Raw genomic sequence first — 22,577 nt, 5'->3', positions numbered from 1 at the left:
AGCAAGATAATGTCAATAAGACACAATTGTATATAACGCAGATATTTTCAGTCAGTGCACATGTAGCTTTTAATAGATGTGTTACCACTAAGTATGGGCTCAGTCATGTTTCTTCATTTTATTCAGTAGTGTCATTAGGAAAACATTTAGAGAAACAGTTTACAGTGATTAAGTAGGTAATTAAGAATGTAATATGTCTATTTTTAACCGATGGTGGCTATAGGGTAATAGTCTCTATAGCCATTTGAAATAACCAAGCATAATTATACAATATTTACAAGGTTAAAAAGCATAGTATTTGGACCTTTTACCTGGTAATGACATGCAGTAAAATACTCCAACTTCTCTCACGGCCATCACTTTGATGATATTCAAAGGAAAGTATTTGACACTCATCTGTTTGGAGCTGTCCCTCTTTCCTCCCCTTTCTGATGAATAGTGAGCGTGTGTGACTGTGCTGAGCTAATGACTATAATCTAAGGACGTATCGGTGCTGTTTACCTCCTGAATAAGAGCCTGTAAAAGGATGGCGTGGCGATACAAATAAACGGCAAACGAAAGCGCCCAAGGAGTGGTAATAAGCAGGGTCTGTCCTGCAGTACTGTCAGCTGGGCTCGCTGCCTGCTTTATGTGGTTCATGATTAGCAGGAGTGACATTTCCTACTCCAAACCATGTGGATGTAAAGGGCCTTGGGAAGCTCACAGTCAGACTGCCATATCTAGGAGGGAGAGAGAGTGGCATGTGAGGGGTGATTACCTCTGTGATCTACTTCATCTGAGTACATGTGCACACATACACACACACACGGTAATCACGCACACACAAACACGTACACATTGAAGGGTTTTACCCTTCGATTCCGTGGTCCCGTCATTTTGGGCTGGTATCTCTCTGAAACCCCCTTAATGTTAGGGAATTGCTAATGGCAAAGACATTATTTCCAGAAAACAATACTATTATACTACACGATGCACATTAATCCATCTGAACCAACTGGTGGGTTCGGAGAATGCTTACTTAAATATCAGTAAATCAATCAGCGTGAGTCTGATCCCTCGGTTGTGGGAATCAGATTTATAAACATCAGATCAGCATCCAAGGTAAAGGCCTTTTATCGACCAAATAAGGTAATTATTCTGGGCTGAACATGTTGGTCTTTGCCTTGCTAGCTCCATCTGAGACCAATCCACTGGTATTAGAGCGGTTGGCTTTTGGCTACGCCGATGGCTAGGTCTGGAAACCTGTGGTATAAGTCACAAATTGCCTCTGAACAGTTCTCTATGATGAGGCCAACTGTGTCATCTCCCCCTGACAAACTGATATGACAAAAACATTGATTAATGGCCGTAAAACAGCCACGTATAAACATTTGCTTAAAATACAATTTATAACTGAGAGCCTCCTGCCAAAAGACCGGAATTCCACATGAGAAGCGTAGAATGTTTTCTGTCTCGCGTTTCCACGTTCTATTTTTGGCCTTGGCTGTATAGAGCCTCCCTGAGTATCAGTCACTCTGTGATTCATGTGCTTCTCATATATGTCACTCCAAATTGGCCTTAACATCCACAGACACAAACATAAACACAGCATATCCATGGAGATGGAGATATTCTGCCTTATAATGCATCTGGAAAACCTTAGGGATCCATGACATGATGTTCCCGGAGCAGAGGGTAGACTGACCCGTTGAGACCTCACAGCAACACCCTGTAGTTATACTACATGGTCTTGTTTCTAATATGAGTTATGTAGCTTAACCCCGTGTTGCCTTTACCCCATGTAGCCTTTACCCATGTTGCCTTTACCCCATGTTGCCTTTAACCATGTTGCCTTTACCCCATGTTGCCTTTAACCATGTTGCCTTTAACCATGTTGCCTTTAACCATGTTGCCTTTACCCCATGTTGCCTTTAACCATGTTGCTTTTAACCATGTTGCCTTTAACCATGTTGCTTTTAACCATGTTGCCTTTAACCATGTTGCTTTTAACCATGTTGCCTTTAACCCATGTTGCCTTTAAGCATGTTGCCTTTAACCATGTTGCTTTTAATCACGTTGCCATTAACCACGTTGCCTTTACCCCATGTTGCCTTTAACCATGTTGCCTTTAACCATGTTGCCTTTAACCATGTTGCCTTTAACCATGTTGCCTTTAACCATGTTGCCTTTAACCATGTTGCCTTTAACCCATGATGACTTTACCCCATGTTGCCTTTAAGCATGTTGCCCTTAACCATGTTGCGTTTAACCACGTTTCCTTTTACCCCATGTTGCCTTTAACCATGTTGCCTGTACCCATGTTGCCTTTAACCATGTTGCCTTTACCCATGTTGCCTTTACCCCATGTTGCATTTAACCATGTTGCCTTTAACCATGTTGCCTTTACCCCATGTTGCCTTTAACCATGTTGCCGTTAACCATGTTGCCTTTAACCACGTTGCCTTTACCCCATGTTGCCTTTAACCATGTTGCCTTTAACCATGTTGCCTTTAACCATGTTGCCTTTACCCCATGTTGCCTTTAACCATGTTGCCTTTAACCATGTTGCATTTACCCCATGTTGCCTTTAACCATGTTGCCTTTAACCATGTTGCCTTTAACCATGTTGCCTTTACCCCATGTTGCCTTTAACCATGTTGCCGTTAACCATGTTGCCTTTACCCCATGTTGCCTTAAACCATGTTGCTTTTAACCATGTTGCATTTAACCCATGATGACTTTATGCCATGTTGCCTTTAACCATGTTGCTTTTAACCATGTTGCCTTTAACCTTATTGCCTTTAACCATGTTGCCTTTATCCCATGTTGCCTTTAACCATGTTGCCTTTATCCCACGTTGCCTTTAACCATGTTGCCGTTAACCATGTTGCCTTTAACCTTATTGCCTTTAACCATGTTGCCTTTATCCCACGTTGCCTTTAACCATGTTGCCGTTAACCATGTTGCCTTTAACCTTATTGCCTTTACCCCATGTTGCCTTTAACCATGTTGCCTTTAACCATGTTGCCATTAACCACGTTGCCTTTAACCATGTTGCCTTTAACCATGTTGCCTTTACCCCATGTTGCCTTTATCCCATTGTGCCTTTAACCATGTTGCCTTTACCCATGTTGCCTTTAACCATGTTGCCTTTAACCATGTTACCTTTAACCATGTTGCCGTTAACCATGTTGCCTTTAACCATGTTGCCTTTAACCATGTTGCGTTTAACCATGTTGCCTTTACCCCATGTTGCCTTTAACCGTATTGTCTTTAACAATGTTGCCTTTACCCCACGTTGCCTTTAACCATGTTGCCTTTAACCATGTTGCATTTAACCATGTTGCCTTTAACCATGTTGCCTTTACCCCATGTTGCCTTAAACCATGTTGCTTTTAACCATGTTGCATTTAACCCATGATGACTTTATGCCATGTTGCCTTTAACCATGTTGCCTTTAACCATGTTGCCTTTAACCATGTTGCCTTTACCCCATGTTGCCTTAAACCATGTTGCTTTTAACCATGTTGCATTTAACCCATGATGACTTTATGCCATGTTGCCTTTAACCATGTTGCCTTTAACCATGTTGCCTTTAACCCATGATGACTTTACCCCATGATGACTTTACCCCATGTTGCCTTTGACCATGTTGCCTTTAACCATGTTGCCTTTATCCATGTTGCCTTTAACCATGTTGCCCTTAACCATGTTGCCTTTAACAATTTTGCCTTTACCCCATGTTGTCTTTAACCATGCTGCCTTTAACCATGTTGCCTTTAACCATGTTGTCTTTACCCCATGTTGCCCTTAACTATGTTGCCTTTGACCATGCTGCCTTTAACCATGTTGCCTTTAACCATGTTGCCTTTACCCCATGTTGCCTTTAACCATGTTGCCTTTAACCATGTTGCCTTTAACCATGTTGCCTTTAACCGTGTTGTCTTTAACAATGTTGCCTTTACCCCATGTTGCCTTTAACCATGTTGCCTTTAACCATGTTGCCTTTAACCATGTTGCCTTTAACCATGTTGCCTTTACCCCATGCTGCCTTTAACCATGTTGCCTTTAACCGTGTTGTCTTTAACAATGTTGCCTTTACTCCATGTTGCCTTTAACCATGTTGCCTTTACCCCATGTTGCCTTTAACCATGTTGCCGTTAACCATGTTGCCTTTAACCATGTTGCCTTTAACCATGTTGCCTTTAACCATGTTGCCTTTAACCGTGTTGTCTTTAACAATGTTGCCTTTACCCCACGTTGCCTTTAACCATGTTGCCTTTACCCCATGTTGCCTTTAACCATGTTGCCTTTACCCCATGTTGCCTTAAACCATGTTGCTTTTAACCATGTTGCATTTAACCCATGATTACTTTATGCCATGTTGCCTTTAACCATGTTGCTTTTAACCATGTTGCCTTTAACCTTATTGCCTTTAACCATGTTGCCTTTACCCCATGTTGCCTTTAACCATGTTGCCATTAACCACGTTGCCTTTATCCCATGTTGCCTTTAACCATGTTGCCTTTACCCCATGTTGCCTTTAACCATGTTGCCGTTAACCATGTTGCCTTTAACCATGTTGCCTTTAACCATGTTGCCTTTAACCATGTTGCCTTTACCCCATGTTGCCTTTAACCATGTTGCCGTTAACCATGTTGCCTTTAACCATGTTGCCTTTAACCATGTTGCCTTTAACCATGTTGCCTTTAACCATGTTGCCTTTACCCCATGTTGCCTTTAACCATGTTGCATTTAACCATGTTACCTTTAACCATCTTGCCTTTACCCCATGTTGCCTTAAACCATGTTGCTTTTAACCATGTTGCATTTAACCCATGATGACTTTATGCCATGTTGCCTTTAACCATGTTGCCTTTAACCATGTTGCCTTTAACCATGTTGCCTTTACCCCATGTTGCCTTAAACCATGTTGCTTTTAACCATGTTGCATTTGACCCATAATGACTTTATGCCATGTTGCCTTTAACCATGTTGCCTTTAACCATGTTGCCTTTAACCCATGATGACTTTACCCCATGTTGCCTTTAACCATGTTGCTTTTAACCATGTTGCCTTTAACCATGTTGCCTTTAACCATGTTGCCTTTAACCCATGATGACTTTACCCCATGTTGCCTTTGACCATGTTGCCTTTAACCATGTTGCCTTTATCCATGTTGCCTTTAACCATGTTGCCCTTAACCATGTTGCCTTTAACAATTTTGCCTTTACCCCATGTTGTCTTTAACCATGCTGCCTTTAACCATGTTGCCTTTAACCATGTTGTCTTTACCCCATATTGCCTTTAACTATGTTGCCTTTGACCATGCTGCCTTTAACCATGTTGCCTTTAACCATGTTGTCTTTACCCCTTGTTGCCTTTAACCATGTTGCCTTTAACCATGTTGCCTTTAACCATGTTGCCTTTAACCATGTTGTCTTTAACCATGTTGCCTTTAACCATGTTGTCTTTAACCATGTTGCCTTTAACCATGTTGCCTTTAACCATGTTGTCTTTACCCCACGTTGCTTTAACCATGTTGCCTTTAACCATGTTGCCTTTAACCATGTTGCCTTTACCCCATGTTGCCTTTACCCATGTTGCCTTTACCCCGTAGTGTGAGAACATTGCCTTTACCCATGTTGCCTTTAACCATGGTTTGAGAGCATGGCCTTTACCCATGTTGGCTTTACCCCATGGTGTGAGAGCATGGCCTTTACCCATGTTGTCTTTACCCAATGGTGTGAGAGCATGGCCTTTACCCATGTTGCCTTTACCCCATGGTGTGAGAGAATGGCCTTTAACCATGTTGCCTTTACCCCATGTTGCCTTTAACCATGTTGCCTTTACCCATGTTGCCTTTACCCCATGTTGCCTTTAACCATGTTGCCTTTACCCATGTTGCCTTTAACCATTGTGTGAGAGCATGGCCTTTAACCATGTTGCCTTTTATTTTAATATTTTTTATTTAACCTTTATTTAATTAGGCAAGTCAGTTAAGAACAAATTCTTATTTGCAATTTACAATGCCTTTACTGCATGGTGTGAGAGCATGGCCTTTATATACTGATGTAATTGTATTTATTGATTATGTTGTCTCTCTCTTTTCTGTCAGGCACCTAGAGGACAACCAGATCACAGTGATTGAGAGGGGGGCGTTCCAGGACCTCAAACAGCTGGAGAGACTGTAAGTATCCCTAGCTGACCTCCCTCCCTACCCAGCAGTCACTGCAGTAGACTGTCACCCTCTTGACACTTTTCACCCCTACTGTTTGTGTTTGGGTATTTACACTGTTTCTGTATGCTTAAGTGTGTGTGTGTGTGTGTGTTTGTGTGTGTGTGTGTGTGTGTGTGTGTGTGTGTGTGTGTGTGTGTGTGTGGGTGTGTGCTTGTGCGTACGTGTGTGTGTGTGACAGGTTAGCATTTTTCATCATGAATCTTGTTCTGGAGGCAGCTCTGCAGAATGGTCACTAGCTGGCACAGCCACAAAGTCATAAAATCTGATTTTAAAACCTAACCTTAACCCTAACCACACTGCTAACCCATTCAGCATCGTTCACACCCTCTTAAGCCTTAGCCCCACCCATTTTGTTATTTATTTATTTATTTACTAAGCATCCCCATTAGCTGCTGCCAAGGCAGCAGCAACTCTTCCTGGGTCCTGCAACATTAAGGCAGTTATATACAATTTAAAATATTACATTACATTATATTTCATAACATTTTACCCAATACATTTAGTGTGTTCCCTCAGGCCACTACTCCACTATCATATATTTACAATACAACATCCATGTCTACGTGTGTGTTGAGTGAGTGTCTATATGTACAGTTGAAGTCGGAAGCTTACATACACCTTAGCCAAATACATTTAAACTAAGATTTTCACAATTCCTGACATTTAATCCTAGTAAAAATTCTCTGTCTTAGGTCAGTTAGGATCACCACTTTATTTTAAGAATGTGAAATGTCAGATTAGTTGTAGAGAGAATGATTTATTTCAGCTTTTATTTATTTAATCACATTCCTAGTGGGTCAGAAGTTTACATACACTCAATTAGTATTTGGTAGCATTGCCTTTAAATTGTTTAACTTGGGTCAAACATTTCGGATAGCCTTCCACAAGCTTCCCACAATAAGTTGGGTGAATTTTGGCCCATTCCTCCTGACTGAGCTGGTGTAACTGAGTCAGGTTTGTAGGCCTCCTTGCTCGCACACGTTTTTTCAGTTCTGCTCACAAATGTTCTATAGGATTGAGGTCAGGGCTTTGTGATGGCCACTCCAATACCTTGACTTTGTTGTCCTTAAGCCATTTTGTCACAACTTTGGAATTATGCTTGGGGTCATTGTCCATTTGGAAGACCCATTTGCGACCAAGCTTTACCTTCCTGACTGATTTCTAGAGATGTTGCTTCAATATATCCACATAGTTTTCCTTCCTCATGATGCCATCTATTTTGTGAAGTGCACCAGTCCCTCCTGCAGCAAAGCACCCCCACAGCATGATACTGCCACCCCTGTGCTTCATGGTTGGGATGATGTTCTTCGGCTTGCAAGCCTTCCCCTTTTTGCTCCAAACATAACGATGGTCATTATGGCCAAACAGTTTCTCCAAAAAGTATCTTTGTCCCCATGTGCAGTTGCAAACCGTAGTCTGGCTTTTTTATGGCGGTTTTGGAGCAGTGGCTTCTTCCTTGCTGAGCGGCCTTTCAGGTTATGTCGACATATGACTCGTTTTAATGTGGATATAGATACTTTTGTACCTGTTTCCTCCAGCATCTTCACAAGGTCCTTTGCTGTTGTTCTGGGATTGATTTGCACTTTTCGCATCAAAGTACATTCATCTCTAGGAGACAGAACGTGTCTCCTTCCTGAGTGGTATGACGGCTGCGTGGTCCCATGGTGTTTATACTTGCGTACTATTGTTTGTACAGATGAATGTGGTACCTTCAGGCGTTTGGAAATTGCTCCCAAGGATGAACCAGACTTGTGGAGGTCTACAATTATTTTTCTGAGGTCTTGGCTGATTTCTTTTTATTTTCCCATGATGTCAAGCAAAGAGGCACTGAGTTTGAAGGTAGGCCTTGAAATACATCCACAGGTACACCTCCAATTGACTCAAATGATGTCAATTAGCCTATCAGAAGCTTCTAATGCCATGACATCATTTTCTGGAATTTTCCAAGCTGTTTAAAGGCACAGTCAACTTAGTGTATGTAAACTTCTGACCCACTGGAATTGTGATACAGTGAATTATAAGTTAAATAATCTGTCTGTAAACAATTGTTGGAAAAATTACTTGTGTCATGCACAAATTAGATGTCCTAACCGACTTGCCAATTGTGATACATTGAATTATAAGTGAAATAATATGTCTGTAAACAATTGTTGGAAAAATTACTTGTGTCATGCACAAAGTAGATGTCCTAACCGACTTGCCAAGACTATAGTTTGTTAACAAGAAATTTGTGGAGTGATTGAAAAACAAGTTTTAATGACTCCATCCTAAGTTTATGTAAACTTCTGACATCAACTGTATGTGTGTATGTACCTGTGTGTGTGTCTCTTCACAGTCCCCACTGTTCCACAAGGTGTATTTTTACATTCAGCTCATTGACACCTCAGTCAATCTCTCTTCCACTGAGCCAGTAGAGACTGACATTTTTGTCATCAATGTTAGCTCTCCGTGTACTTTTAAGGGCCAGCTGTGCTGCCCTGTTCTGAGCCAACTGCAATTTTCTCAAGTCCTTCTTTGTGGCACCTGACCACAATACTGAACAGTAGTCTAGGTGCGACAAATCTAGGGCCTGTAGGTCCTGCCTTGTTGATAATGTTGTTAAGAAGGCAGAGCAGCGCTTAATTATGGACATACTTCTCCCCATCTTAGCTACTGTTTATTCAATATGCTTTGACCATGACAGTCTACGATCCAGGGTTACTCCAAGCAGTTTAGTCACCTCAACTTGCTCAATTTCCACATTATTCATTATGAGATGTAGATGAGGTTTAGGGTTTAGTGAATGATTTGACCCGAATACAACGCTTTTAGTTTTGGAAATATTCAGGACTAACTTATTCCTTGCCACCCATTCCAAAACTAACTGCAACTCTTTCTAAGTGTTGCAATTATTTCAGTTGCTGTAGTAGCTGACGTGTATAGTGTTGAGTCATCCGCATACATAGACACACTGGCTTTACTCAAAGCGAGTGGCATGTCATTAGTAAAGATGGAAAAAGCAAGGGGCCTAGACAGCTGCCCTGGGGAATTCCTGATTCTACCTGGATTATGTTGGAGAGGCTTCCATTAAAGAACACCCTCTGTGTTCTGTTAGACAAGTAACTATTTATCCACATTATAGCAAGGGGTGTAAAGCCATAACACATACATTTTTCCAGCAGCAGACTGTGATCGATAATGTCAAAAGCCGCACTGAAGTCTAACAAAACAGCCCCCACAATCTTTTTAGCATCAATTTCTCTCAGCCAATCATCAGTCATTTGTGTAAGTGCTGTGTTTGTTGAATGTCCTTTTCTATAAGCATGCTGAAAGTTTATTGTCAATTTGTTTACAGTAAAATAGCATTGTATCTGGTCAAACACCATTTTTTCCAATAGTTTACTAAGGGTTGGTAACAGGCTAATTGGTCGGCTGTTTGAGGCAGTAAAGGGGGCTTTACTATTCTTAGGTAGCGGAATCACTTTTGCTTCCCTCCAAGCCTGGGGGCACACACATTCTAGTAGGCTTAAATTGAAAATATGGCAAATAGGAGTGGCAATATCGTAAGCTATTATCCTCAGCAATTTTCCATCCAAGTTGTCAGACCCCGATGGCTTGTCATTGTTAATAGACAACAATAATTTGTTCACCTCTTCCACACTCACTTTACGGAATTCAAAATTACAATGCTTTCAAATTTTGGTCAAATATACTTGGATGTGTAGTGTCAGAAATTGTTGCTGGCATGTCATGCCTAAATTTGCTAATCTTGCCAATGAAAAAATTATTAAAGTAGTTGGCAATATCAGTTGGTTTTGTGATGAATGAGCCATCTGATTCAATGAATGATGGAGCTGAGTTTGCCTTTTTTCCCAAAATATCATTTAAGGTGCTCCAAAGCTTTTTACTATAATTCTTTAGGTCATTTATCCTTGTTTCATAGTGTTGTTTCTTCTTCTTTTTATTCAGTTTAGTCACATGATTTCTCAATTTGCAATACTTTTGCCAATCGGTTGTGCAGCCAGACTTATTTGCCATTCCGTTTGCCTCATCCCTCTCAACCATACAATTTTGCAATTCCTCATCAATCCACAGGGATTTAACAGTTTTTACAGTCATTTTCTTAATGGGTGCATGCTTATTAGTAACTGGAATAAGCAATTTCATAAATGTGTCAAGTGCAGTGTCTGCTTGCTCCTCATTACACACCACGGACCAACATATATTCTTTACATCAACAACATAGGAATCACTACAAAACGTATTGTATGACCTCTTATACACAATATTAGGCCCAGCCTTTGGAACTTCGGTTTTCCTAGATATGGCTACTATATTGTGATCACTACAGCCAATGGATTTGGAAACTGCTTTCAAACAAATCTCTGCAGCATTAGTAAAGATATGATCAATACATGTTGATGATTTAATTCCTGTACTGTTTGTAACCACCCTGGTAGGTTGCCTGATTACCTGAACCAGGTCGCAGGCACTGGTTACAGTTTGAAGCATTCTCTTGAGTGGGCAGCCTAATGACAGTCAGTCAATATTTAAATTACCCAGAAAGTATACCTCTCTATTGATATCACATACATTATCAAGCATTTCACACATGTTATCCAGATACTGACTGTTAGCACTTGGTGGTCTATAGCAGCTTCCCACCAGATTGGCTTTAGGTGAGACAGATTAACCTGTAGCCATATTACTTCAACAGTATTTAACATGAGATACTCTCCAATCTTCACAGGAATGTGGTTCTGTATATAAACAGCAACACCTCCACCATTGGTATTTCTATATTTTCTGTAAATGTTATAACCTTGTATTGCTACCACTGTATCATCAAAGGTATTATCTAAGTGAGTTTCAGAGATAGTCAGAATATGAATGTCATCTGTAACTAGCAAATTATTGATTTCATGAACCTTGTTTCTTAAGCTACATATGTTAACGTGGGCTATTTTGAGCACTTCTTCTGGGATGCTTACTTGTTTTTATTGTTTTACTGGGAAGCTTAGCAGCAGTAGATGTGCTCATGTTCTTTATGTTAGTGCATGGTGAGTTGCACACAGTGGACTGCCTCCTCGGCTACATCGGCTCAGTGCTAACAGTATAAATCTGATTCTTAGGCACATGATTACTGCACACAATAGCTGTAGGATCAGCGGTGGCATTCAGGGCAGTTAGAGGGACATAAATTAGGTTACTTATATTGTGACTACCAACGCCCCTGATGTAATGAACATTTGCTGAAGCATTTTGACAACTCTGCGTCACAATGGTAGGGATTAGCTGAGCTGGGCTTGGGTCATTGTTAAGTCATTGTCTCAACGCAGCCTTATACTGCTGTGAAAGGATCCAGGAACCCAAATAAATAATTTGGGTGGATCCCATCCTCCTTATAAAACGTGTTTTGTTTCCAAAAGGTATCGAAATTGTCAACAAAAGTTACACCCATTGAGCTTCAATAATCACGTAGCCAGTTGTGAAGAGCAAGAATCCTGCTAAAGCGTTCAATGCCACGATTCAGAGAGGGCACAGGGCCAGATATGATAGGTTTGTTGTTAGTGTCTAGCAGAGAGTCAATCAGCTTTTTAAAATCCAGTTTCAACTGTTCAGAGCTGCCCTTCATAATGTCATTAAAACCCACATGGACTACGATAGTACATTCGGGAGCAGCTTAGTAATGTCATTTACTCGAGCTCCAGGATAGGACATTGTTTTTGCATCAGGAACGGTCACATTTCTTACCATGAAGCTGCCCAAAATCACGGCTGGTGAGAAGGATGAGGAAATTCGCCCACTCCCATGCTTCACAGGATGCAGGCCTCCAAATCTTTAAGGATTCACATGTGAGGCCATGTGCTAAACAGAGTAAACAACCAAAGATTTCAAGACTAAAAGTGGTAAAAGTAGGAGCCTACAATAAGAAAAAACTCCATGAAAAAATACACTTTATCAAGTCCTTGACCAATATCCTAATGTGACTTTGGTGCTGGTCATGTTGTTCTTCACATTACCATCTCTGGTAAACACACACTATATCAAATAAAATCTATGTTTATTTGTCACATGCACAGGATGCAGAAGGTGTAAACACTACAGTGAAATGGTACTTGCATAGTAGCAATATCAAAAACAGATAAATGTCCAGATAAAAATATCTTATAAATATTTTATCATTATTAGATGATGCTTACCTGACACACTTGTCTAAATTGATGGGTCATGTGAAGGAAATGCTTTAACTTCCCCCCAGCCACATCTAGCTAAGTGGATGGGTCACTTTTGTCTAGACATGTACACATGTACATTACATGTACATTATGAAATACAATAGATGGCCGTAATCACCCCCAGATACACCTGGCTAACTTGATGGGTCATGTAATCATCTGGCGAAGTGGTGTCTTTTGTTTAGACATGTAGCTAGCTAGCTAAACAATGAACCGGCATAATCCCAACTCATACTACTACCAATTCAAACATTGTCATAGCTGTAGTATGAATCTGCAGGTAGCTAAGGAGCTAACCAACTAGGTTCAATGTTAACTAGCTAATATTAGGCTATAATTAGCAATGCAAAAACAAAAAATGAATAAAAATAAGACGTTCAAATGCCTCTCCTGTGAAGTAGTGACGTGCGACATATGCCTAGCTTCCTAAAATGAGTCACATATGTGCACTCAGAAGCACTCAAAAAGCCCTATTTATGTAAGGATGATCAAGTTTGCATAAACATTAAAGTCACCTGCTGCACTGAGTGTGAATGTCAACACACTGATGTGAAACTAGACACTGGGCTTACTGACCTCATTAGTGTCACTGGGTTTCTTCTGGTCTGGAAGTAGCTGGCGAGACCACAAACTGGTAACTAAACCAAAACCATCCATGCCAGGCTTGGCAGCCAGGTTTATGGTTAGTACTGAGGTGTTACATGACAGGGATGACACACTGACAGAGATCATAGACAGGGCCATGAGAATATCTGTCTCCAGTCATGTTGTCTCTCTCTGGGGGAAATGTCTGGCAGTAAGAGGTGAGGGAGTTCAACTGAAGAATCAGTACAGAATGGAGCAAAACAGATCTGATTTACTTCGATTAGATAAGTCCCAACCATTAAGTGGTACATCAGTTTTATTGGAGATTCCAGTCTAGACAACGTAGGTGACAGCTGATCTGCTCTCTAATGCTGTGTTTCTCATTGAGGTCACATCAAAGGTGGAGGCCTTAGCTTTGAGCTATTGTGATTTGTGGCATAACAGTGTGGAAGTTTGATATGCTAGCTGGCTAGGTATTAGGTTAGCCTCGAGTCTCTCTGACCATGCGGTGGTGTAGGCCAGGGATGGATGAGGACAGAACAGAGGGAGACAGATGGAGTGTGATCCGGCTCTGATGGCGTGTTACATGACATCCTAAATCCTCCTCCACTCCTCCACATACCTCAGCTCTGCCCTGTGACCCCCTGTCCTCCCTATACCCTCCCGTCTCAGAGAAAGGCTTTGGTGCCATGAAGGTCTATTCCCCCGAACTCCCCATGTTAGCCTGTGGAGCCTCCTCACAGTGATAATGGCCTTTAAATAATTCAGATACCTTCAGAGCTTGGTAACTTCTTATGCCTATTTTCATAGGAAGTCACCCGCTTTCCCATAAGCCTTAGCCCAGCTGTGAACTCTTGACCCCCAGGCGCTGCCATTGGCTCATCCCAGTCTTCCTTTACTGCGACCAGGGTCACCCCACTTCAGAGGTTCTAATCTGAACGATTGATTTGAGCGTCTGTGTGTCATTTACGTTTTCTCCTGCCTTCTCATCAATCTCTGTTCCCAATGCTTGATGTTGCTCTGTTTCTGTGTTTCAGAATGTCCCCTATGTCAGTCTCTCTGTGTCTCTCATTACACCACACACAAACACAGACCAAACTCTATTCATTTAACATAGTTAAATGTCAGAGTGCCTCATCAAAACGGCGGTTGTTTTGACCACACTGATGTTCTCGCCCTTCCCTTCCCTTCCCTTCCCTTCCCTTCCCTTCCCTTCCCTTCCCTTCCCTTCCCTTCCCTTCCCTTCCCTTCCCTTCCCTTCCCTTCCCTTCCCTTCCCTTCCCTTCCCTTCCCTTCCCATCCCTTCCCTTCCCTTCCGTCCCCTTCCCTTCCCTTCCCTTCCCTTCCCTTCCCTTCCCTTCCCTTCCCTTCCCTTCCCTTCCCTTCCCTTCCCTTCCCTTCCCTTCCCTTCCCTTCCCTTCCCTTCCCTTCCCTTCCCTTCCCTTCCCTTCCCTTCCCTTCCCTTCCTTCCCTTGCTCTCTCTCTCTCTCTCTCTCTCTCTCTCTCTCTCTCTCTCTCTCTCTCTCTCTCTCTCTCTCTCTCTCTCTCTCTCTCTCTCTCTCTCTCTCTCTCTCTCTCTCTCTCTCTCTCTCTCCCATAAAGGCGTCTGAACCGGAACAAGCTGCAGGTTCTCCCAGAGCTGCTGTTCCAGTCCACCCCCAAGCTGGGCCGTCTGTAAGTCACAACGCTACTTTTCTTTGATGTCAGATCGCTGGAAAACATCACAGTCAACTTCCCCACTGTTTTAATTTCAATCATTGTCCTTGAAGGGGGTTTGCTGCTAAAATATTTAACTTCCCATACGTTTTAAAGAGGCGGTACGCAGTCAGTGCAGGGACAATGTGTTATTATTCTTCAACCCCCCAGATGTTGGCCTTTTATTTGGGTTGTGGTTGTAAGGCATAAGGTGACACAGCCCCACTCTGTACTCCTGTACATGAGGTGAAGGTGTGCTAGGGGGAATGTTTTCCTCGGACCGGAGGGGGACATTGCAGAATTTGTATTCCCGAATATTCGCAGAGTCCTTTGAATGTGTGGCCAGGTCACACCGCAGCCGTTAGCCTTGCTGTCAGGGAAGACTGAAGGTAGTCCTCTGAGAAACATTCTTGCTCAGGTTGACCCTGGGTGGAACAGGTTGGCCCTGGGTGGAACAGGTTGGCCCTGGGTGGAACAGGTTGGCCCTGGGTGGAACAGACCGACCGGCCCTGAACTTTACTAGTGTTTACTTTAGGGGTCTCTCAACAAGTGGAGGAATATGGAGCAGCGTTGGGGTTTAAACTTCTCTATTAACTCAGGAGCAGCGTGTTGTAGAATATTCTAATCAATTGAGAGAGACTTTGTCATTTCTTCAACAATCATCTTTATTCAATATCGATTTAACTATTGCAATAATGAGACTGGACGACCCCACACTCTTGAGTTTTGGACTGAGAGCCTGACCTTACAGAGGAATCCTGGTTCTTATATATGGCTGGTTCCACCCCTCCCATGCAGATCGGGTGCCATAAAATCAAATCAAATCAAATCAAAATGTATTGGCCACATGCGCCGAATACAACAGGTGCAGACATTACAGTGAAATGCTTACTTACAGCCCTTAACCAACAGTGCATTTATTTTTAACAAAAAAGTAAAATTAAAACAACAACAAAAAAAGTGTTGAGAAAAAAAGAGCAGAAGTAAAATAAAATAACAGTAGGGAGGCTATATATACAGGGGGGTACCGGTGCAGAGTCAATGTGCGGGGGCACCGGCTAGTTGAGGTAGTTGAAGTAATATGTACATGTGGGTAGAGTTAAAGTGACTATGCATAAATAATTAACAGAGTAGCAGCAGCGTAAAAAGATGGGGTGGGGGGGCAGTGCAAATAGTCTGGGTAGCCATGATTAGCTGTTCAGGAGTCTTATGGCTTGGGGGTAGAAGCTGTTGAGAAGTCTTTTGGACCTAGACTTGGCACTCCGGTACCGCTTGCCGTGCGGTAGCAGAGAGAACAGTCTATGAGTGGGGTGGCTGGAGTCTTTGACAATTTTGAGGGCCTTCCTCTGACACCGCCTGGTATAGAGGTCCTGGATGGCAGGAAGCTTGGCCCCAGTGATGTACTGGGCCGAACGCACTACCCTCTGTAGTGCCTTGCGGTCGGAGGCCAAGCAGTTGCCATACCAGGCGGTGATGCAACCAGTCAGGATGCTCTCGATGGTGCAGCTGTATAATTTTTTGAGGATCTGAGGACCCATGCAAAATCTTTTCAGTCTCCTGAGGGGGAATAGGCTTTGTCGTGCCCTCTTCACGACTGTCTTGGTGTGTTTGGACCATGATAGTTTGTTGGTGATGTGGACACCAAGGAACTTGAAGCTCTCAACCTGTTCCACTACAGCCCTGTCGATGAGAATGGGGGCGTGCTCAGTCCTCTTTTTTTTCCTGTAGTCCACAATCATCTCCTTTGTCTTGGTCACGTTGAGGGAGAGGTTGTTATCCTGGCACCACACGGCCAGGTCTCTGACCTCCTCCCTATAGGCTGTCTCATCGTTGTCGGTGATCAGGCCTACCACTGTTGTGTCGTCGGCAAACTTAATGATGGTGTTGGAGTCGTGCCTGGCCATGCAGTCATGGGTGAACAGGGAGTACATGAGGGGACTGAGCACGCACCCCTGAGGGGCCCCCTTGTTGAGGATCAGTGTGGCAGATGTGCTGTTACCTACCCTTACCACCTGGGGGTGGCCCATCAGCAAGTCCAGGATCCAGTTGCAGAGGAAGGTGTTTAGTCCCAGGATCCTTAGCTTAGTGATGAGCTTTGAGGGCACTATGTTGTTGTACGCTGAGCTGTAGTCAATGAATAGCATTCTCACGTAGGTGTTCCTCTTGTCCAGGTGGGAAAGGGCAGTGTGGAGTGCAATAGAGATTGCATCATCTGTGGATCTGTTGGGGCGGTATGCAAATTGGAGTGGGTCTAGGGTTTCTGGGATAATGCTGTTGATGTGAGCCATGACCAGCCTTTCAAAGCACATCATAAGCCACCTTGGGTTCATCCTATGGTTATCTGCAGCTGGTGTTGTTTTATCCCCCATTCCGGCTTAGTTTCCCAGATGCAAGAATGATTAGAAACAATGAGGGGTTTAGCTCAAGCTATCTCTAGTGACCATACGCCCAGATTAGCTGCAAGGAGCTAAAGTGGAAACCATCCCTTTACCAAAACACAGCATTAGTAGAACAGTAATGTCTTACTCTTTGTTAAGTATATAATTGTTAACTATTAATATCAAGCGAGTCAGGTAAATACGTAATTTTTCTCTCACAAGCGTTGGGGTTTAAACTTCTCTTTTAACTCAGGAACAGTGTTGGGGTTTAAACTTCTTTATTAACTCAGGAACAGCGTTGGGGTTTAAACTTCTCTATTAACTCAGGAACAGCATTGGGGTTTAAACTTCTCTATTACTCAGGAACAGTGTTGGGGATTAAACTTCTCTATTAACTCAGGAACAGTATTGGGGTTTAAACTTCTCTATTAACTCAGGAATAGCATTGGGGTTTAAACTTCTCTATTACTCAGGAACAGTGTTGGGGATTAAACTTCTCTATTAACTCAGGAACAGTATTGGGGTTTAAACTTCTCTATTAACTCAGGAATAGCATTGGGGTTTAAACTTCTCTATTAACTCAGGAACAGTGTTGGGGTTTAAACTTCTCTATTAACTCAGGTTTAGTGGGGTTTTAAAATTCTCTATTAACTCAGGTTTAGTGGGGTTAAAAAATTCTCTATTAACTCAGGTTTAGTGGGGTTTTAAACTTCTCTATTAACTCAGGTTTAGTGGGGTTTTTTGTTCTCTGTGAAATGTTTCCATTAGGCAAAAAGAGATTTGAAAAGCCAGATAACAACCAAATCCCTTTCGAAATGTACTTGTTCCCTTCATTGTTTTGGAGATTACTCCAGATTTGAATTCATGACCTCTTTGTTCACACTGTGCGGCTTCGTTTTGTGGTGATGATTTGATCCCCATTTGACGACAGCAGTAATGGCTCTGTTTAAAGAAATTAGACTCTCTTTACGTCAACTGTGGCCAATTGATCAGCAGTTTGTATTTCTCCTCTGGGCTATCAATGCTGTCTAAGAAACACTTGTTGAGAAATAATGACAGTTTTATTTCCTCTCCTCCCCGTGCTGCTCCACCTTAAAAGCACAACTGGCAATTCATTATTTATCAGAGGTTAATAAGCCATTCTTTACAATCCCAGACAGTTTCTTAGGAGTGGAAAGAATGGACAAAGTCCAAAGCAAGTATTGTAAATCTCTCTGCTCGTATCTTTTTACCATCAGCAAATCTGAAGTTTCCCCAAAGTTATTTTGCTGTCTAAACTAGCTTGTAATGAAGGCTCTCATAATCCGGTCAGAGAGAGAGGTGGTTTACGATCGGGTTCATAACCTCTCCCTGTCATACTGGTTTATTCTCTGTGATGTTAGTGTGATATGAATTGCCTAACCCCTAACCCTGGTATAAAAAACCCTGCTCGGACTGGCCAGACCGGGGCAGCTGTAGAAAGCATACGCAGTGCATCACAGTCCGACAGGGTTATTCGATGTGAGTCCGGCCCTCGCCCTCTCCCTTCATGCTGGCCAGCGTTTCCAGAAACATGCTGCTGCTTTGGGTCGGGTCAGATTAAGCTAATGGCTGCGTTCATTAACTTAGCTAGAGGAGAAAGAGTTAAGGCAGGCAGACAGGGGAGTGGAAGTGAATGGAAAAGAAAGATGGTCTGTCCTGTCGGTCCGGTGGACTCTGATGTGAATGTGCCATCATGCAAACACATGCATAATAGATAAGCTGGAGACAGTGGTGGCGGAACAGACCATCATGTATGATGGAGCCACTGGGTTGCTGGCTGGGGCATTTGTGGTCACTGCTCCCTGTGCAGGCCCGCTCTGCCTGGAAGGAATGCGGTTAGAGTTACAGGGCAGATACTGCAGCGCACTGTCTGTCTGGGCGTTCTATCTTTCTCTCTCTCTCTCTCTCTCTCTCTCACTCTCTCTCTCTCTCTCTCTCTCTCTCTCTCTCTCTCTCTCTCTTTTTTTCTCTCTGCTCTGTATCTCTATCCTCCTCCTCCTCCTCATCTTCACTGACTCCTCCTCTAGACAGCCAGTCTTCATCCTGAAGGCTAATGGAAAGCAAATTAAGAATTAGAGGGAGGCCATGAAGATGCCTGTTCCTATTTATTAATGGTGACTGGGAGTGGGCCCCCCATATTAACTCCACTTCCTCCTGGCTGGTCGCTGCGCGGTGCTGGGCTGCACTAGTGTTTCAGTCAGCGATACCCATGGGACTCAACCACCCCCTGCCATTATACCCTGCTCAGGTTGCATGTGATTGGTGCACAATGTTGTCGTCCCCCGTCCCCCCCCCCCCCCGTCCCCCCCTCTCTGGTCAATTGAGAGTCCGGTCTTGGTCTTGGTGACCAATTATCAGTTTCTGAGTAGAGAGCAGTTAGCTGGTCTGAATGCTACAGCCAGTAGTGTACTGTGGTAATGTAGAGAGCAGTTAGCTGGTCTGAATGCTACGGCCAGTAGCGTAGTGTGGTAATGTAGAGAGCAGTTAGCTGGTCTGAATGCTACGGCCAGTAACGTAGTGTGTAACGTTAGCTGGTAATGTAAATTTCACTACTCCTCAGAAACTCCTTGTGATTAATCATGCCAGAAGAAGAAGTCATCTGATGCTAGAGGCTGGGCACGGGCCAGCTACACCCCCACTCCCCCCACTCCCCCCACTCCATACCCCCCCCCCCCCCCCCCCTCCCAAACACCACTATTGTTTGCACAAAGTTTGTTTTTGTGTCAGGAATCGTTCCGTTGTTTTCCCATCACTCGGTGTGTTCCCATCACTCCGGCTCCAGCTCCGGCTAGTTTGGTGTCCACGGCACTTCATATTTGCGAGAAACAAATAACTTACAGACATTTGGCTTCTCACGCCTGGTCCACCTCCCTGTTTGATCCTGTTGGACAAGGAGTGATTTAGCTAACACACGGAGGGACCAGGTGGAGCTTTTTCATAGTCCTCTCCTCTGTGTTAAAGCATGGTGCTTTAAACCAAAGCCTGCAGAACAGACAGACAGACATGTGGAGTACTGTAGCACCGCGCCAAGCTTCGTATCAGTGTTTCTCTATAAAGCTGTTAAGCTGGCGAACAGGCTGTGTGGCTGTGTACTGTCTGACCACAGTGCTCCTCCTGCCTGCGATAGCTGCCTAATAATTCAATATGTCCCAAACACATAAACCATGGAGTCCTGGCACGCAGCTCCGCCAGTGGGCCCTTGTTTTCAGAGAAACTAAGCTCTCCCAGAATGCAAGCCAAATGTCTTCCAAAATAGGGCTGCACTCAGCCAGTTTCTAGAGGCCAGACAGCTTTGTGATTTACTACAAAGACATATTTATATAAATACAAGCTACAAAGACATATTTAGATAAATACAAGCTACAAAGACTTTGGAGCTCTGCTGCTGAGCCAATGACAACCGGCCGAGGCACAGCCTGTTGGTAGATACTGAACTCTTTTTATTTATTTGTATCAATGATATTGTTTTGTTTTTGTGTTTTCCACGATGAGTTAGTTAGTATGCAGAGAGGGAAGTGTAAAAGTGTTCTGAGTGGAAGCTGTCGGCTAGGTGGGAGGTCCCACAAGACAAGATCAAACAGTGAAACTTAATATAGCCAATTAAGCTCCAACAGGAGATCTGTCAATTAGTACACTCCCCCTCTCTCTACAGTATACAGTTGAAGTCTGAAGTTTACATACACCTTAGCCAAATACATTTAAACTCAGTTTTTCACAATTCCTGACATTTAGTCCTAGTAAAAAAAAATATGTATTCACTAACTGTAAGTCGCTCTGGATAAGAGCGTCTGCTAAATGACTAAAATGTAAATGTAAAAATTCCCTGTCTTAGGTCAGTTAGGATCACCACTTTATTTTAAGAATGTGAAATGTCAGAATAATAGTAGAGAGAATGATTTATTTCAGCTTTAATTTATTTCATCACATTCCCAGTGGGTCAGAAGTTTACATACACTCAATTAGTATTTGGTAGCATTGCCTTTAAATTGTTTAACTTGGGTCAAACGTTTCGGGTAGCCTTCCACAAGCTTCCCACAATAAGTTGGGTGAATTTTGGCCCATTCCTACTGACAGAGCTGGTGTAACTGAATCAGGTTTGTAGGCATCCTTGCTCGCACACGCTTTTTCAGTTCTGCCCACACATTTTCTATAGGATTGACGTCAGGGCTTTGTGATGGCCACTCCAATACCTTGACTTTGTTGTCCTTAAGCCATTTTGCCACAACTTTGGAAGTATGCTTGGGGTCATTGTCCATTTGGAAGACCCATTTGCGACCAAGCTCTAACTTCCTGACTGATGTTGCTTTAATATATCCACATAATTTTACTTCCTCATGATGCCATCTATTATGTGAAGTGCACCAGTACCTCCTGCAGCAAAGCACCCCCACAGCGTGATGCTGCCACCCCCGTGCTTCACGGTTGGGATGGTGTTCTTCGGCTTGCAAGCGACCCCCTTTTTCCTCCAAACATAACGATGGTCATTATGGCCAAACAGTTCTATTTTTGTTTCATCAGACCAGAGGACATTTCTCCAAAAAGTACGATCTTTGTCCCCATGTGCAGTTGCAAACCGTAGTCTGTCTTTTTTTATGGCGGTTTTGAAGCAGTGGCTTCTTCCTTGCTGAGCGGCCTTTCAGGTTATGTCGATATAGGACTCGTTTTACTGTTGATATAGATACTTTTGTACCTGTTTCCTCCAGCATCTTCACAAGGTCCTTTGCTGTTGTTCTGGGATTCATTTGCAGTTTTCGAACCAAAGTACGTTCATCTCTAGGAGTCAGAATGTGTCTCCTTCCTGAGCGGTATGACGGCTGTGTGGTCCCATGGTGTTTATACTTGCGTACCATTGCTTGTACAGATGAACGTGGTACCTTCAGGCGTTTGGAAATTGCTCCTAAGGATGAACCAGACTTGTGGAGGTCTACAATTTTTTTCTGAGGTCTTGGTTGACTTCTTTTGATTTTCCAATGATGTCAAGGAAAGAGGCACTGAGTTTGAAGGTAGGCCTTGAAATACATCCACAGGTACACCTCCAAATGGTACACCTCCAGAATTTTCCAAGTTGTTAAAAGGCACCGTCAACTTAGTGTATGTAAACTTCTGACCCACTGGAATTGTGATACAGTGAATTATAAGTGAAATAATTTGTCTGTAAACAATTGTTGGAAAAATTACTTGTGTCATGCACAAAGTAGATGTCCTAACTGACTTGCCAAAACTATAGTTTGTTAATTTGTGGAGTGGTTGAAAAACGAGTTTTAATGACTCCAACCTAAGTGTATATAATAATATAATATGCCATTTAGCAGACGCTTTTATCCAAAGCAACTTACAGTCATGCGTGCATACATTTTTGTGTATGGGTGGTCCCGGGGATCGAACCCACTACCTTGGCGTTACAAGCGCCGTGCTCTACCAGCTGAGCTACAGAGGACCACTAAACTTCTGACTTTCAAC

General features: G+C 43.0%; 1 protein-coding gene across 1 annotated transcript in view; it reads left to right on the top strand.

The window, feature by feature from the left end:
* The window catches only part of slit3 (slit homolog 3), a gene marked incomplete at its 5' end in the record, with an annotated part of 237,039 nt that overhangs the window by 26,879 nt on the left and 187,583 nt on the right, over nucleotides 1-22,577 (top strand). The window contains 2 exons of the mRNA XM_084147010.1: nucleotides 6,098-6,169; nucleotides 14,626-14,697. Of these exons, the coding sequence (XP_084003136.1) occupies nucleotides 6,098-6,169; nucleotides 14,626-14,697 (144 nt within the window). The remainder of the gene's footprint in view (nucleotides 1-6,097; nucleotides 6,170-14,625; nucleotides 14,698-22,577) is intronic.

The sequence above is a fragment of the Coregonus lavaretus genome (assembly GCF_964263955.1).
Source record: "Coregonus lavaretus genome assembly, chromosome: 29".
NCBI lineage: Eukaryota > Metazoa > Chordata > Actinopteri > Salmoniformes > Salmonidae > Coregonus > Coregonus lavaretus.
The sequence above is the reverse complement of the archived record's forward strand: the minus strand, read 5'-3'. Positions and strand labels throughout refer to the sequence as shown.